We start from the raw sequence: 17,564 nt of genomic DNA on the forward strand, positions 1-17,564 counted from the left end.
TCTTTATGTTATATGTATAGTTATATCTTTATGTTATATGATATATAACGTTATACTCTGGGTTGTGACTCTCCATCTTCCTCTTGATGACATTCCAGAAGTTTCCTTCAGTAAATAGCAGTGCTCTCTCTCTCTCTCTCTCTCTCTCTCTCTTTTCTTATTCTTCTTCTTCTCCTTATCCAGAGCTGTGTGTGTGTGTGTGTGTGTGTGTGTGATCACATCTACACGTATCTTGGGACAGTTCAGGATCAGTAAACTGTCTGTCTGTCTGCGCGTTCCCGTGACGTCGGTTGACGGACACGTGCGCGTGGGCGGCTCTCGTGAGCTCGGCGTGTGGACAAACCGCGGGTCAGTCAGTCAGTGAGAGAGAGCGGAGTGTGTGTGTGTGTGTGTGTGTGTGTGTGGTGCTCGGTGTTCCCGGTCTTTTTACTCGTCGTTCGCCTTGATTTAGTTTGGTCTCGCGGAGCGCGCGCTCACCCCGGCGTGTCCCGCTCGGTCTCTCGGTGCCGCTCGCGCTCGCTGTGTACGGAGCGGTCTGCGCGCGCGCTTTACCGGGACCGCGAGAGAAGAAGAAGAAGCCATATCTGGGCAAAGTATTCACCCGGGCTATATATAGAGATAACACCGGGGAGAGGGACTGTACGGTGAGTACACACACACACACACACACACACACACACATGAGCGCGCGCCTGCCTGCCTGCCTGCATGAGAACAACCGGGACGGGACGTTCCGTCAGATACACTGTGTAACTTCTACTTTAATTAACTTTAGTAGCGCGTGCACGCAGCTCGTGAACACATGACTCATTATTGGAGCGTTAATTAACGCGTCATTAATTAGAGCTGGAGGCGCGTGCACGCTTTTTTTTTTTTGCAGTAAATATTGAAGAAAGTAAATAGCAGCAGTGTTTAACTTCATTTATTATTATTATTACAGTTAACACCACTGTGTGTGTGTGTGTGTGTGTGTTTGGCCCCTGCATGCGCTCAGGTTGTTGATTAGTTCTCTTACACAGCAGCCCTGAGAGAGAGAGAGAGAGAGAGAGAGAGAGAGAGAGAGGAAGGAAGGAGTCTCCAGTGTGAGGGGGGGGGGGGGTGATGTTCAGCTGGGACTTCAGGTTTCCTCCAGGAGAGAAGCGAAGAGGAGAAAAGACAAGGAGAGAATGTAAAATAGAAAATATATAAACGATGTGTAATCAGAAGAGGAGAGACGTCTGAGTCGTGTAAGTTGTGATGTGTAACTGATGCGAGTGTGAGTTAGACGCTGAACCTCAGTCTGGATGATGGCGTGATTTGTTAGCAGTGTTAACCTGCTAGGACTCTAAGCACTGAGGGGACGCCTGAGCATGAGGGGACACCGTGAGCGTGTCCTTGGTCTTATTGCTCCTTGTTGTTGCAGATTTAAGGTTTAAGTGTCACTCTGTTCTCTATCAGACCCTCTGACCTCTGAGGCCGAGTCTAAATATAACACATGAGACAGTGAGACTCCTGCCACCTGTCGCTCTCGCCTTCCCTAATGGAGCAACTGTGTGTGCGTGTGTGTGTGTGTGTCCTTTCCACGAGACGTTCCCAGTCTGAGGCCTCGCTCATGAAGGACAAACTGGAGACACAAAGCCTTTGTGTCCACTGACATTTTAAAGAAAGCTCTCTTTGTTACTGATTTCGGTCTGACACCGCGTTCTGATCAACTGTTTTTAAAGTCATTTAAAATAAACTTTCCTGAAACAGCGGCTCTTTAAAATCACATGGCCACTGTCCTCTCCATCAATCCCACTGTAAATAATTAGACAGAAGGCCCCGCCCCTTAACCAATTGAACTGCAGTTCCCAATCTCAATGCTGTCGTAATTAACGAGACCACAGGCCCCGCCTTAATGCTGCTTTAACCTATCAGATGTCAGCGTTCACAGTTACCACAGTTTCCACCCCCAAACCCCCCACCCAGCCCTACTACAATCCCCCCCTTAACACCACCACAACCAATCACATTGCAGTCTCCGCCCTTATCACCACCAGAACCAGTCAGACCACAGATCAGACCTCTTCCAAATTCTCCTGTACTGTAGAGTATTCATTAGTGTTACAGTACGGTTTGTGTTCCATGTCGCGTGTGAGTCGGTGTTAGGTATTAGTTAGATTTGTTACGCCACATGCTAACACGTTTTAACTAGCAGCACAGGTGAGTATATCTCTCACCTCTACACCAACACCATCCTCCTGCTTCTATATAGATGGAAATACTCTACACTTCTTCTGTGCAGGTCCTGAAGGCTTGAGAAGGACATTTTTGTTGTCCTGGTTCCTGCCTCCTCCTCATCCAACTCCCCCACCCCCACCCGTCCTCTGCTGTCCTCCATTCGTCCTTCGCCATGTCGTTCCGTAAGGAGATGGAGAAGTACCGCGACGTGGACGAGGACGAGCTCCTGCAGAAGCTCAGTGAGGAAGAACTCAGGAGGCTCGAGGATGAACTGGAAGAGCTCGACCCTGACGTAAGTCCTGACACGAGATCAGTATGATATCTATCACCATGGAGACGCGGGAACATCATCGCAGAGAGATTTAGAGATGGAGAGACAGGGTCTGTGTGTGGAGGAGTTCTGTCTGGTCTGGTTATAAAGGTCTTCAGTCTACCAGCTACGATGATGCCACTGACTAACACCATTTCAGCTCACTAATGAGTGTGTGTGTGTTTGGTTGCAGTGTTGTGATCAGTAAGTCGAGGAGCAGATTTTTGTGATTGGTTGGAGAAAAGTCAACATGTGCTGTGATTGGCTATTTTTTTCAGACACACTGTTTCACTTTAAATGACCTGAATTATAAATCCTTTTTTGGAAGTGCCAATCAGAATGCAGGGACCGGAAAGATGTTTGGGGAGGAAAAAAAACTTTTTTAACCCACTTCTTTTTGAAAAGTGTTTTGAGGCATTTTCCACCTGCATTTTTGACAAAAAAAAAAACAAGCAGAGGAAAAGGGTTTCATTCAGAGTTGTTTTTTTTCAGTCACAATGATTTATTAAGTTAATATTGTGTTTTAATTCTCAATAATATTTTTATTTAATAGTTTATTTTTCATCATTATAATAGTTAAAACACAGCTAGCATATAAAAGAAGAACTCTAGCTTAGCTGTTAGCAGTTAGCCTGGACAGATGGAGCGCCACATCAACCATGTTTTGTAATAATTTTACCTAAAATATTGCATGAATTGGGTTAAAATTAGGGATATCAAAAACACAAAAGTTCCAGACTTATTGCCTGGTACACTCACACTGTATATCTCTCAAAGATTTATCCTGCTTGAGTGTGAAATACATGGCGCTATTGTTAGCTGCATTAGCATTCATTCAATTCAACAAATGACCTTAAGAAATGCTAACTTTATACCAGTAACACTAACAGCTTCAGGACCTGTAGTGGCGCCAGATAGAGAGCGAACAGATCCACCAGACCAGCTCAGAGGTGTCCCTTATTTAGAACGGTCAGAGAAACACCAGAGAAACGGTCAGAGAAACACCAGAAAGTTGAATTCTTACGTAATCGATCTGCTTTAACACTTTAACACACTAACGGTGTGTTTCTCTTTGCTGTCTTTTCACTGACTGGTGTAAAGATAAACACCTGGAACATGAGATAAGGACGTGCTTGAAGTTCAAAGGGTTCTGCAGTCCATCCAGCCTCACATACTGTCCACACACACACACATGTACACACTCACACACACTCTCTTCAGGAGTCTGAGGCAGTGACAGGCCCCAGCTGTAGATCTGGTTATTAATAGCTGTGTACAGATGATGATAAGTGTGTAAGTTGGTGCAGTCGCAGCGTGTGCGGTTCCTCTCCCGGTTCCTCTGGAGGATCTGTACAGTCAATCACCCACCTCATTAACACGCTGAGTCACACGCGACGACTTTATTACGCCGATCATGTGTGATTTGCAGTAAAGGCCCGGGCCTCACTTCCCAGAAGCACTTGCTCTTGACAGTGTTCTCTGTGTGTAAACGTGTTTCTAGTGTGTTATCGTTAAAACGTGTTCTTTAAATCTTAAATAAGGTCAAGATGACAGTTGCTACAACATTACAGGACATTAATATAGTTGCGAGCAGCGATGAGCGGGCCCAAGCACCCTGTGCCGTCGCCACCCGGACGCAACGCACAACCTGTGTGATTTAAAGGGGACATGCCCATACCATTACTACATGATTTAAAAATAGGTCAAGACCTTAAAAACATCTGTGGATACTAAAAAAAATAAGTTTTAAAAAAAGTTCTTAGAAAAAAAAATATTTTAAACATCTATTTTTAATATTGAATAACAAAACTGACTCCGAGCATAAAATATAGCCATAGAAGCTGGCATGGCGTTAAAAAAGAAAGAAAGGAAAAAAAAAAGATGATGACTTGGGCCCTAAACAAGTGTGTGTGTGTTATGACAGAATGCACTGTTACCTGCCGGAATGAGACAAAGAGATCAGACAAAGAAAGCCCCGACCGGAACGTTCCACAGAGACAACCTGCTGGCTCACCTGGAGAAACAGGCCAAGGAGCATCCGGATCGAGACGACCTGGTGCCGTACACTGGAGAGAAGAGAGGTCTAACACACACACTTAAACACACACACACACACACATATATTGTCAAAAGTTCAACTCTGATGAACAGTGTGTGTGTGTGTGTGTATACAGGGAAGCCATGGGTTCCAAAGACGAAGGTTGTTGATCCGATTCTGGAAGACGTCACGCTGGAGCCGGAGCTGGAGGAAGCTTTAGCGAGTGCTACAGACGCAGAACTGTGTGACATCGCAGGTACACACACACACACACACGCACGGAGGTCTCAAGTGACACACACTTTCTACACCTGGCTGTGTTGCCACTCTGTCCCGCCCTCCGTAGAAATGTCCTGCCCTCTGCTGCCTGAGAGCGGAACTGCAGGTGTAAAGAAGACCTCAGAATCGGGACCGACCTCGGGAATCGTTCAATACGCAGAATCCTGAAAGCACACTGTATGTTTTTATATTTTTTAGATCTATCAGAATTTAATTAGCAATTGTTTCTAAACACGCGGGACAACGAGAAGCAGAATTTGCTAAAATGTTGTGTGTAAGTGTTCTGATGATCGCTATAAGCTACGTTAAGGATTACGATAGAATTAAACGCTTTAATTAAAATGTGTTTATCAGGAAGTAACACAACAGGATGGACAATAAATAATGACAGTATTATACGTTAAACTCATTTAAGTATAATAACGTGCTGCTGGCGATACGAGTTCGAATCATGACGCCGTTAATGCTTTCTTGGTGGGCGGGACATACTCTCTTGCTAACCCTCCAGCTGTCAATCACAGCAGCACTGACCAATAGAGGAAGAGGGCAGATGGTGCTTTTCTCATGCTGCTCATGTTAGTGTTTTCAAATCATTTTCAGGTTCATAACATTGACATAAACAGATGTAGGTGTGAGAATTTTAGATAAAGAAAAGTGTGTGTGGGTTTTTATTTTAAGAAATATTTATTAACACGTATTAATGATTCAAATGTTTCTCCTCAACCTGTAACATGACCTCTGTCCTCCCAGAACTCTAACGACATTCATGAGCCTTAAGCCTCATATAATCCCTTCTTCATGCTCACCGTGTGTGTTTGTGTGTGTTTTTTCCCCACCTCTTCTCCAGTCACCTCCATCACCCCACCTTCACTCTTCATCCCTCGTTCCACCCGGTTCTAAGCTGCTGAGTTTTTTTTGTCAGAAGGTTGTTCAGCACAATGCATGAAACCTGCATGTAACACTTACTTCCTGTGTGTGTGTGTGTGTGTGTGTGTGTGTGTGTGTGTGGAAAGCGGTTGCCATGTTGAGTCTGTGGAAATCCCCCTAATCTCTAACAGTTTATTTAAAAGCTGTACTGGGGTTACTGGTCTGCTGATGATTCATCGCTCTGTAAAAACACACAGCTTCCAAATAAGGAGCGTGCACACACACACACACACACACACACACACACAGTATAAAAGAGAGTGCACATTTTTTTTTTATCTGAAGTTAAAACAAGTTTTTGTCTTTTTTCTTTTTGTCTTCTTGTCCTACTTTCCTGTGAGTTTTTCTTCCTTTTCTTTCTGTTTTTATTTTATGCTTTCGTTTTTCTCTTGCTTTATTAATCTTTTATTTTTATTTTTTTTTATTTCTATTTGATTTTTCCCTTCTTTATTTTTTCCTCCTCACCTAAGTCTCTTTCCACTCCCTCTTCTTTTGTCTCTCTGCTTCAGTCCAGTTTTAGCTTCTGTTTAGCGCTATGTTTGTATGTTTGTATATTGCTTGGCTGAGTGTGTGTGTGTGTGTGTGTGTGTTTAAGTAAGAGAGTGTTGTGCACTTCAGAGGTTCAGTTGTTGAGATTTACATGAGACTTACTCTGTCTAATCTCTCTCTCTCTCTCTCTCTCTCTAGCTATCCTGGGAATGCACACATTGATGAGTAATCAGCAGTATTATGAAGCTTTGGCCAGCAGCACCATCGTCAACAAACAGGGTTTAAATAGTAAGACACACAGACACACACACTAATGTGATTTGTTAGATGTGCTGATGTAATGTGATTGGTCATGTGTGATGATGTCATGTGATTGGTCAAGGTGATGATGTGATTGGTCAGGGGTAATGATGTGATGTAATCGGTCAGATGTGATGAGGGATTGGTCAGGTGTGATGTTCGGATCTGATTGGCCAGGTGTGGTGATGTAACATGATGTTCGGATCTGATTGGCCAGGTGTGGTGATGTAACATGATGTTTGGATGTGATTGGTCAGGTGTGGTGATGTAATGTGATTGTTCATATGTGGTTATCTGATGTGATTGATCTGGTGTGGTGGGATGTAATTGTCTGATGTGATGATGTGATTGGTCAGATGTGATTATGTAACGTTGGACATGTGTTGATGTAATATGATTAGTTGGGTGTTATGTGATTGGTCAGGTTTGGTGATGTGATTGATCAGGTGTGGTGACCTGATGTGATTGGCCAGGTGTGATGTTCGGATCTGATTGGCCAGCTGTGGTGATGTTATATGATGTTTGGATGTGATTGGTCAGGTGTGGTGATGTAATGTGATTGGTCAGGTGTGATGACCTGGTGTGATTGGTCAGTTGTGGTGATGTTATGTGATTTGTCAGGTGTGATGACCTGATGTGATTGGTCAGATGTGGTGATGTAATATAATTGGTCGGGTGTGGTGATGTAATGTGATTTGTCAAGTGTGATGACCTGATGTGATTGGTCAGATGTGGTGATGTATTATGAGTGGTCAGGTGTGGTAATGTTTTTGGTCAGATGTGATTATGTAATGTTGGACATGTGTTGATGTAATATGATCAGTTGGGTGTTATGTGATTGGTCAGGTTTGGTGATTGCTAATGTGTGGTGATGTAATGTAATTGGTCAGATGTGATGATGTAATGTGATCGGTCAGGTGTGATAATGTGATTGGTCAGGTGTGATGATATAATGTGATCAGTCATTTGTGATGTCAGGTGTAATGACCTGATGTGATTGGTCAGATGTGATGTTCGGATCTGATTGGCCACGTGTGGTGATGTAATATGATGTTTGGATGTGATTGGTCAGGTGTGGTGATGTAATGTGATTGGTCAGATGTGATCATTTCTTTTGTTCGGTCAGGTGTGATAATGTAATGTCATGTGATCGATCAGGTGTGATCCAGTGTGCACAGTATAAGCAGATCCCAGATGAGCATCCCAACGACACTGATGTGGAACAGACGCTAGTAAGGATCAAACACAATGATCCTGATCTTGTGGAGGTTAACCTGAATAACATCAAGGTGCTCCTTACACACACACACACACACACACGCACACACACACACACACACACACACACACACACACACACACACACACAGAGACACACACAATTTCCTCAACAGCACAAAGGTTTACATTTGTCCATAATGAGTTGAGAAAGAACTTTTCAGTACTTGACCGCCCTCTAGAGGCAGAGCATGATGTCACATTCTTTTTTTTTTTATACACATGAAAATATGAAGATTTTTTTAGGAAACGGTTTGCTTTTATAAGTGTGTGTGTGTGTGTGTCTGTGTGTGATTGTGTAGAATATCCCTATCACCACTCTGAAAGCGTACGCCGAGGGGCTAAAAGAAAACACAGTAGTGGAACGACTGAGCATTGTAGGAACACGGAGCAACGATCCCGTAGCCTATGTGAGTCTCTCTATCCCACTTACACACACACACACACAAAATTCTCACAAAATTCAATATTTGTAATTATTGTAAGCACTGACTTAACTGTGTGTGTGTGTGTGTGTGTAAGGCGTTATCCGACATGCTTCGAGTAAACACCACACTGAAGTGTTTGAACGTTGAATCGAACTTCATTACGGGAAACGGAATCCTCGCTCTGGTGGAGTCGCTGCAGCACAACAAAACACTCCAGGAGCTCAAAATCGACAACCAGGTTCTTACACACTCTCCCACACACACACACACACACACACACACATACACATTTTAGTAGTAGTAGTCCAGTTACTGTTAGCAATCAATGCTAACTGTACTGTACAGAGAAGTTTCTGTTATTTCTAAGTCTTTCTCCAACATATCTGAGGTAAATGTCGATGTTCCAGATGATTCCGTCTCATTTCCTCCTTCCCTCATATCTTTACATTGTGCATGAAAGACTAACTGTGCAACATTTTATTTATCTAAATCATTAGCTTCAGTCACGCACTAGCAGAGCTAACGGTTTAGCTAGCTTGCAGCAATTTAGCCAGTGTATAGACACCGTGACAGCACAAGCCAAGCGGAAACATCCAGAACGCCAACATGTACCTCAGGTGTGATGGTACCGTTACAGACGAAATACTACAGTCAAATAAAACGGCACTCTTATTAAATTAGCAACAAATGCTAACAGATTTTGTGGCTTCTACTGTATTAATTAGCTTGTGTGTGCGTGTGTGTGTGTGTGTGTGTGTGTGTGTGTGTGTGTGTGTGTGTGAGGCAGAGTCAACCCCTGGGCAATAAGGTCGAAATGGAGATCGCTAGCATGTTGGAGAAAAACAGCACGCTATTAAAATTCGGATATCATTTCACACAGCAAGGTCCTCGCTTACGCTGCTCTAACGCCATGATGAACAACAACGACCTGGGTAAAACACACACACACACACACACACACACTTTATCCAGACACTGTTATAGGATTCCAGGCTAATTAAGCTGCGTGGTGTCGCAGGATGTTAGCTAGCTTAGAGTAACCTTGCTGATGGATTTTAGAGTCTTTAAACAGTAAAAATGTTTAAACAGTCTGATTTTAAACAATCCGTGGTAAAAGTATGTGATGTCGCCTCACAGTAGCATGGAGCTAGCTTATTTTAACAGACATACTACAGTAGCTACTAGCTTGTTATTTATCTAACTAGCTTGTTGAAATAACTGCTGTTAACCTGCGATCCACTGAAGTAAAGTAGCGATTAGCGGCAGTGTAGAGATTGTGTGAGTGCTGTGTTTGAGTGTGTGTGATATGTTTATTTCAGTGCGTGTAGTTCGCTCAGATTCAGATGGAGCCATCACCTTCACTCTGTCCGTCCCCGAGCTGGAGAGAGCCTTCTGTAAAAAATTCAAGTTCTCTGCGAAACCCAAGTAAACGTAAACGCTTCATTTCAAACAGAAGCTGCTACTTCCTGTCTGCCCAGCTTCACTTCCTGCTCTCTGTCAGCTTCGTCCAAAACTCACTTCCTGCTTCTGAATCTTTTTCTTCCTCACAGAGTGTGTTTTTTTTAAAGCATTTTTATTACCTGAGAGTCTTGGATTCTGGCGTTCTTTCTCTGTTAGCATTCCATATTTTGTTGCAAAGAAACATAAAGAAAAATAAATGACTGAAAGTTGGCATATTTTTTTAATAATACTCAATATAAAACGAACCTTTTTTGTTTACTGCTGTTTGTGTTTACTAGGTTAATATCAGATCTTCTCCTTGGTGTTAGCAAACATTAGCATTTCTTCACTGAGATGTTTTGAAGAAGATTCCCTCATTCCTTGATAACACAAGTTTAAAAGTTGCACTTTATCCTGACAGGATGTACGTTTGTGATCATGTTTTGTATTGCTAATGATAGCTAGATAGCTAGCTAATAATTGTGTGCGTGACCCAAGTTTTAGTTGTAGTTTTAGGTTTTAATCTTTAGGATTCTACAGGTGATACATATTTATGTTCAAAAATCCATATTGTCATTTACAGCTATGTGGTTAACATAAGCTAATCTGACAGGATTTCTTAGAGAACATTCAGGAATGTTCAGGAATTTAGCAGATAAATCTGGCTAACCATGAACCTGGGCTAATCTGACAGGACTTCTTTTATTTGTAAAACTGTATTTAATAAATATATAAGTCCATTGTGAATGCTAATGCTAAAAAGACAGCATGTCAAAATTATTTTGTTAGTTATTGTAGAAATGTTAAAGGTTTAAAAATGTTGTTTTTGTAAACTGAAAATCTGAAGTGACCCAACTGTCATGTGCATCTGGGAAAATGTGCTAGTTGTAGCATGTTAGCATTTCTGATATTTTCTGCACATTTTTTTTGTCTCAAACGGACTCTTTTCTTCAGAACTCTCCTGTTTTTTATTGCACCAGTTTCTGTCTTCAGCTTTACAGTATTTGAAGTATTTGAATTAAGAAAAAGCTTTTTATATACACAATGATTTTGGTCTCTCTCTCTCTCTCTCTCTCTGTCCAACTTATCCATCTTTCCGCAGTAAGAAAGAGAAGGCGTGACACCGGCCCAATTTTCCCCAAATGTCGGACAAATGTGTAGCAGCGACCATGACATGGCCCCCTGGTGGCCTGGAGGTCTGCAGCAGGACACATTCTTTCTTCCCCTCTCTGATTGTAATTCTACTGTAATGTACTTAGTACACACACACACACACACACACACACACTTACACACTTAGACGCCTTTGAAGCCTTATGACTACCTGTAGAGTGTACTGAATGAAGTGTGCTAGACTGTGAGAGTGTATGTAAGACGGAGATGGTGTTCACAGGAAGTGATGATCTGCAGTGTCACAGTCACAGAGTTGTCGTCACCCAGCGATAAGTCTTTATAAAGCTCAGACTGTGTTTTAATTGAGTAATAAAATAATTTTGGTTTGGATTTGTGTGAGATCAGTTTATTTCCAAATACAACAGCATCGGAGTCCATATAGGGGGAAGTAGGCATGTGTCTGTCTATGTCTATATCCATATATAACTATATAATTATACCGTTTGAATGACAGACAGATATATTCTTCTAGGAAATTTTAACAAAAATGAAAATGTACAAAACATTTCAAATAAAAATATTATTACTAGCGAATCACCTGCTACTGCCAATTTTTTTTAGTTAACTGAAGGATTTTATTTCGTCAAAGTTTAATAAAAGAGACACGCATGTCCACATTGTAAAGCGATGCTATGAGATCTTTTGCAAAAATCCACACAGATAAATCTTTTCAAAGTATAAACATAAACCTCATGTCCATAAAAACTAAACAACAATACGAGAACTCTAAAATCACAACTTTGCTGTAGTTAAACTTTACTGTAGTTTAGCCTTAACTTCAAAAGTTCCCATGTGGCACTGTTGAGGACAAAGAGAGGTTCTATGTTCCCAAATTTCTAAATTTTCAGTTTTATATTAAAAGGGTTCCAAGTTCCCAGAGTTCTATGTTCAGAATTTATGTTCTATGAGCCGCCAGGGCTGAGACTTCTATGTTCCCAAAGGTAGCTGGTCAGAAGGTTCTATGTTCCCAGAGTTCTACATTTCCAGAGTTCTATGTTCTGAGGGTTCCATGTTCCCAGAATTCCATGGTCTTGGAGTCATATTGGTCTATGATTTGAGAGTTCTATGTTCTGTGGTGTGAAAGTTCCTTGTTCCCTGGGACTGTGTCAGTTGTGTTCTATGTAAAACCCGTAATGGTTCTAGATTTTCCAGCAGGGTTTAATCCACGTGGGAGTGAAGATATTTTTAAATAATGTGTGAAGATATTTTGTGTGTATTACAGTCAGACTGATTAAAACCCGCTACAGACGGGCCCAGTCACTGCGAAGGGGACTGGCAGAGAAATACAGTGCAGCGTTTAGAGTTTATTATATTGCATTCGTTTATTCAGACACGGTTCACACCATCGCTAACTCATCCGTTATCCACTCGGGTTCGTTTATTCGCCGATTTCACAAAGCCAAGCAAACAGAAGGCGTGATTATTGCTGCTGAGAAGATTCCAGAAACACAAAGTGCAAATAAATTCGTCCAGTTTTACACAAATTATTGATATTTAGCTTCTTACACCTGAAGTCTGTGTGTGCTGTTGTGATGAGATAAAAAGGATAAAAGTTTTTTTTTTTTGGTATGTTTGTCTTCAACAATGCATAATAATAACAATAATAATAATAATAATAATTTATTGCCTTCTTGATATTATTTTGATCATTGCACCAGTAATAGGAGCTTGTTTTTAAAGCACAGACAACCCTACACTATTACAGATACATGCATAGATGAAGTGATTATAACTCGATTTGGGACACGTCCACGGTCTACAGTAGAAAAGAGTAAAAGCAGGCTACACTTCATGCACACGTCTGTAGCCTGGTCACTTTTCCATCTTTGATGACTCAGCGTTCTGCTATTTATTTATTTTTTTTTAAGATAAAATATGGCTTATATTGCGAAAACCTTCTCCGTCCCGAACACTAGCGTTTGGGACGCAGCCGAAAATCTATTTACACATCAGACCTGTGTGAGAGGAGAAGGGTGATACTGCAGTGTAGCCTGAACTGCGCCCTCTGCTGTTGGAAAGCGGAAGCGCGTGATACAATCTTAATTACCTAAAGCTGAGTTTGTGTGCTGTGGTATTTTAAGTGTTTTTTGTGTGCGTGTGTTATTTCCTCAGCATGTCCTGAAGTGGTCCTGGTAGATATTTCATCACCGTGTCCATGATGCTCTCCTCCTCCTCGTCTTCGTCTCCACAGCCGGACGGCACGGCTTTTTTCGGACGAGTCAGACTGCCTTCACTCGCCGCGTCCATCGCACCCTGAGCCTCAGCCTCGGCCTCCTCACGCTTCTTTATCCCATACTGACACACACACACACACACACACATTCATATATAATACACATTTAATATTTTCTGTGATATAATATAAGTCTTTAATTCAGTCCCTTAATTCTATGTTTTATGGTTCTACAGTGACATACAAAAGTATTTTGAAGGCCCTTCGAACTTTTCCACTCATGTTACAACCACAAACGTAAATGTATTTTACAGACCAACACAAAGTGGCATATCATTGTGAAGTGGAAGGAACATGATGGGAAAATTTAAACAGTCCCCTTTACTCTGATAGACCTAACTAAAATCCAGTGGAACCCATCGACTTCAGAATTCCCCTCATTAGTAAATAAAGTCCACCTGTTTGTAATTTAATAAATACAGCTGTTCTGTGACGCCCTCAGAGGTTTGTTAGAGAAGATAAGTGAACAAACAGCATCATGAAGCCCAAGGAACACACCAGCCAGGTTGGGGATAAAGGTGTGGAGAAGTTTAAAGCAGAGTTAGGTTATGAAAAAAATATCCCAGGATTCAAACATCTCACAGAGCGCTGTTCATCCATCATCCAAAAATGGAAAGAGTACGGCACGACTGCAAACCTACCAAGACATGGTCATCCACCTGAACTGACAGGAGAGCATTAATCAGAGAAGCAGCCAAGAGGGGAGCTGCAGAGATCCTCAGCTCCGGTGGGAGCACCTGTCCACAGGACAACTATTAGTCTTGAGCTATTTTGCAAAGAAGAACGGGCAAAAATTTCACTCTCTTGATGTGCAAAGCTCATCATTTATCATTTACCTTCCACTTCACAATTATGTGCCACAACACATACAGCAACTGTGAATTGGTCTATCACTATTCATAGAGTTCTTTTGTTCTCTGCATCCTTTGCTTCTCTATGTTCTAAGCAGTGTAAGTTCTCATGGTTGTTTATTTCCAGAGCTCTATGTTTGTAGAGGTCTGTGTTCCGAGGCAAGTGTTTTCATGGTTCTATGTTCATCATATTAAATGGAGTCAAATCATTTATTTCGAATGGATTTCCTCGAGCTCCAGAACTTTCCTGAAATGGCCTCCTAGTGTCAGTGGCAGTAAGGGGACTATAGGTAGTGGTGAGGTCCGTGATTTGGGATGGAGCCTGCCTGCATGTGGTTGGTCAGTACCTTGTCTCGGATGCCCTGGCGGAGCACCTCCCTCTCAGCCTCCATCTTGGCGTACTTGGCCTTCCTCTCCTCCTCCTCCTGCCTCAGAGCCTCCTGTCGCTCCTCCTCTTTTTCTTTCTCTGCCTCGGGGTCTTTGTCTTCCTCTCCTCCCAGCATCTTCCCCACATCAGGAGGGCCACCTTCACACACATACACAATGATATGGCTGTGTGATATTGACACATATGCACCAAAACTGTCTTTCTCACCCTGTCTCTCTCTCTCCCCATCTGTTCCTTTATAATTTCTCCTCTTAACCCCTTTTTCTCTCTGACTTTCAAAATCAGTCAGTCTCTTTTGCCTCCCTCACCCTCTCTCATTCTCTCTATCAACCTTTCCTTTCTCTCTCAACACTGTAAAGCACGTAGCGATGCAGAGAATTGCTGAAGCGTTAAGCGTTATCTCATACACTCGGTAAAACTCTCGAATGTCCTTGGCTGCTTATCCTCAGTGGTAATTTTTATTACAGCGGTACATTGGCATACAAATTTAATCTGTTTTGGAGGCGAGTTCTTACGGCGAAATTTCACATTGTGAAACACATTGTCCCATAGGAAATAATGTAAATACGGAAAATTTATTCCAGCCACCCAAAAATATTATTAATATTACCAATTTCCATCACTATAAACATGTTTTTGAATATACAAACAATATAAACATTTAGAAAAGACATGTAAATGAAGTAAAATATGAAATAAATATATATTAAACTTCACTTAACCCTAATTTATAATTTCTCTTGGCTGCTTTAAAACCCAAACTAAAAGTGTCTTCCTTTTCTTCTTGCTAGCGCCCTTCTTAACATTCTTGGGACCCAAGGTGTCTTCAGTAAATCTCGCCAAAAAAACAAACAAAAAAAAACCCCACAAAATTACTTGTAAACTCGCTTCGCTTGGCTTTCCACTGACGCAAGTTTTGAACGCCTCCCGGGGGTACGCGCAACCGGTCACTCGTATGCCGAAAACGCTTTGCATACCAAAATTTCAGTTCTTTAAATTTCTTGTTAAATTCTTAAGCCAGGTGTTCGTTGCCGAAGTACCACTGTATTTCTGTGAATAAATATGCCTGTTATAAATATTATTAAATATGATAAATCAGCAGATAGTATGATAAAGACACACAATCCTTTTAGAACTACCATCATGTTATTTCATTTTTAACGATATTCCTAGCACCATTACGAAAATGAGAATGACTTGTGTTAGCCAGCTAGCAAGTGTTAGCGCTGAAGATTGTGAAGGTGCTTGTATGAGATTCTGTCCGAAATCCTGTCATGCTAGTTAATTTTACTTAGTAAAGATTCAAAACATTTATGAATATCATATCACATTTCTGTTAGATGTGCTATATGAGCTAGCTGCCTGCTGGTACCCATGAATGGTAAGAACGTTTACGATTATGATATAAATCCTGTCGGAAATCCATTCAGATCTAAATCATGTTAATTAACTAACTAAATTATGCACTTTTATGAATATGGTGATTTTTTTTTTTTTTTTTACATTTATGAATATTACTAAAGTTAAGAACTATTTCAAGTTAGCTTGTGTTAGCTTTGCTGCCTATTCATATCCATGAGGATTCTATACTATAAATAAATCACCCTAAATTCTATTTTTTTTGAATAATTGCTAAACACAAAGCATTAACAAGAAATTTTATAAATATTTATGAATAAGCTTGAATAAATATAAGGTTGATTGAATATAAATATGTATGAATGAGTTTTGGCTAATTGATCCTATCAGGTTAGCTCATTTAAGCTAGCTGGGAAACACCACGTTAAAATTAGAACATTTTAAAATATTATGCAACATTATGAACATATGATTATGAACATCTACAACAAATATTTTCAAAAATCCTTTTACAAGGTTTTTCACATTGTACAAATTGTTAGCACATTTATGGTAGCTTGCTAACATTATAAACAATGATTTTAAACGTTTATGAATATAATTACAATTTTCTGTCAGGTTAGCTCTTTTTAGCTAGCTGTGTAGCATAGAGCTGTGTAGAGTTTGAACATTAATAAATATGACTTCCTGTCAGATGGTGTTAGGATGGAAGATTATAGAGTATAATTAGCATTGGCCAACTATATTAAACTATAGCCTTTTATAATTATGGCAAAATGAGAAAGAAATCCTGTCAGGTTAGCTCATTTCTGCTAACTTACTAACATTAAGAGGAAAGACTAATGTTAGCAGAAATTAACAGTAAATATTATAACCGTTTATAAATGTGACAACAAGTTATGACGCCTGAGAAATCCTGTCAGGTTAGCTGATGTTAGCCGGCTAGCTATCAGTCTGCACTGAGTTCAGTCTAACAGAACGACTGCGGCTGAATCCGGGACAACATTAAACACTGCTGCTGCGGCACTGAAGTGCTGAGTCAGGCCATTTAACACAACCTCTTCATCACAGGCACGCGCACACACACACACACACACACACACACGTAGACACACACTGCACCCACCTCCCAACGCTGCTTTCATTACGAAATTCATGGCTCTGCACTAGTCGCTGGGATCAGCAAAGTCTCTTATGTTAGCTCGCCTGCGGAGTGGAAGGACAAAAACATTTTATTTGTTTATTCATTTACATTCCTCACGAAATTACACTCACATCATTATTGATCATTACAATAACGTCTCATTATTAAAGTATTTCCAAAGCCAGAATAGATTTAAGAAAAAAAGAAAGTTTTCAAAAATGCTACAAAAAAAATAATAAAATCTTATTATACTGCATAAAAACTATGGCTGTGTAATAAATAACACAAATACACATATCTATTTATTTCAATTATTATGCTTAAAGTGGGACTTTACAACAATTTCAACTTTTACTTTTGGAGGCAGGACTACATTGAGAAAGGAAAGCGGTTCCTTTTGTTCAAGATGGCCACAGGCATCCATAAAACATCTTAGCTTTAGCTTGAGGAACCAGAACATCCTCAGGTCCCATAGGACCAGATTTTCAACATCCCTGCTAGAATATTCTCTTTTAACCACTTAAAACTTGAGCGGGACGAATTAACGTGTCTGTAACACAGCGTTGGCCAATGACCAAATAAAAAAATGTAATAAAATGGAAGTCCACAAGTTGTGTGTCGATGGGGTATTCTTCAGAGATCAAACCTTTTTTTTTTTTTCAGATATGTCAGGCAGAACCAAAATTATCATTATTTATAAAACATGTCTAATTTAAGGCACTACCAGA

General features: G+C 40.8%; 2 protein-coding genes across 4 annotated transcripts in view; one reads left to right on the forward strand and one right to left on the reverse strand.

The window, feature by feature from the left end:
- The first annotated feature begins 302 nt into the window (after positions 1–302).
- tmod1 (tropomodulin 1) lies at positions 303–11,189 on the forward strand. Of its 3 annotated transcripts, none has more exons than XM_053480184.1 (11): positions 303–644; positions 2,264–2,491; positions 4,434–4,590; positions 4,684–4,803; positions 6,441–6,530; positions 7,701–7,831; positions 8,123–8,230; positions 8,343–8,486; positions 9,036–9,180; positions 9,568–9,679; positions 10,791–11,189. In XM_053480184.1, exons 2-10 carry the CDS (start codon positions 2,372–2,374, stop codon positions 9,675–9,677), a joined length of 1,125 nt encoding a protein of 374 aa, XP_053336159.1. In that variant the 5' UTR covers positions 303–644; positions 2,264–2,371; the 3' UTR covers positions 9,678–9,679; positions 10,791–11,189. The 3 variants fall into 3 exon arrangements, with proteins under 3 accessions (XP_053336159.1, XP_053336158.1, XP_053336160.1); XM_053480183.1 differs by having other exon boundaries at positions 9,568–9,673; XM_053480185.1 differs by lacking the exon at positions 9,568–9,679 and having other exon boundaries at positions 308–644.
- Positions 11,190–12,145: 956 nt separating this feature from the next.
- cplx2a (complexin 2a) overlaps positions 12,146–17,564 on the reverse strand; it is a 7,649-nt gene continuing 2,230 nt past the window's right edge. Inside the window, exons 2-4 of the mRNA XM_053480186.1 lie at positions 16,819–16,898; positions 14,293–14,471; positions 12,146–13,156 (exon numbers count right to left, since the gene is read on the reverse strand). Of these exons, the coding sequence (XP_053336161.1) occupies positions 12,962–13,156; positions 14,293–14,471; positions 16,819–16,849 (405 nt within the window). The 5' untranslated portion in view covers positions 16,850–16,898 and the 3' untranslated portion in view covers positions 12,146–12,961. The remainder of the gene's footprint in view (positions 13,157–14,292; positions 14,472–16,818; positions 16,899–17,564) is intronic.

The sequence above is a fragment of the Clarias gariepinus genome, chromosome 20 (genome assembly GCF_024256425.1).
Source record: "Clarias gariepinus isolate MV-2021 ecotype Netherlands chromosome 20, CGAR_prim_01v2, whole genome shotgun sequence".
NCBI classification, from domain to species: Eukaryota; Metazoa; Chordata; class Actinopteri; order Siluriformes; family Clariidae; genus Clarias; species Clarias gariepinus.

Excerpts from the sequence above, each read along its gene's own strand:
- tmod1 (XM_053480183.1), top strand. The coding sequence starts at position 2,372 with ATGTCGTTCCGTAAGGAGATGGAGAAGTACCGCGACGTGGACGAGGAC. Across the intron at positions 4,591-4,683 it reads GTACACTGGAGAGAAGAGAG|GGAAGCCATGGGTTCCAAAG; the intron begins GTCTAACACACA and ends GTGTGTATACAG. Across the intron at positions 6,531-7,700 it reads CAACAAACAGGGTTTAAATA|GTGTGATCCAGTGTGCACAG; the intron begins GTAAGACACACA and ends GTGATCGATCAG.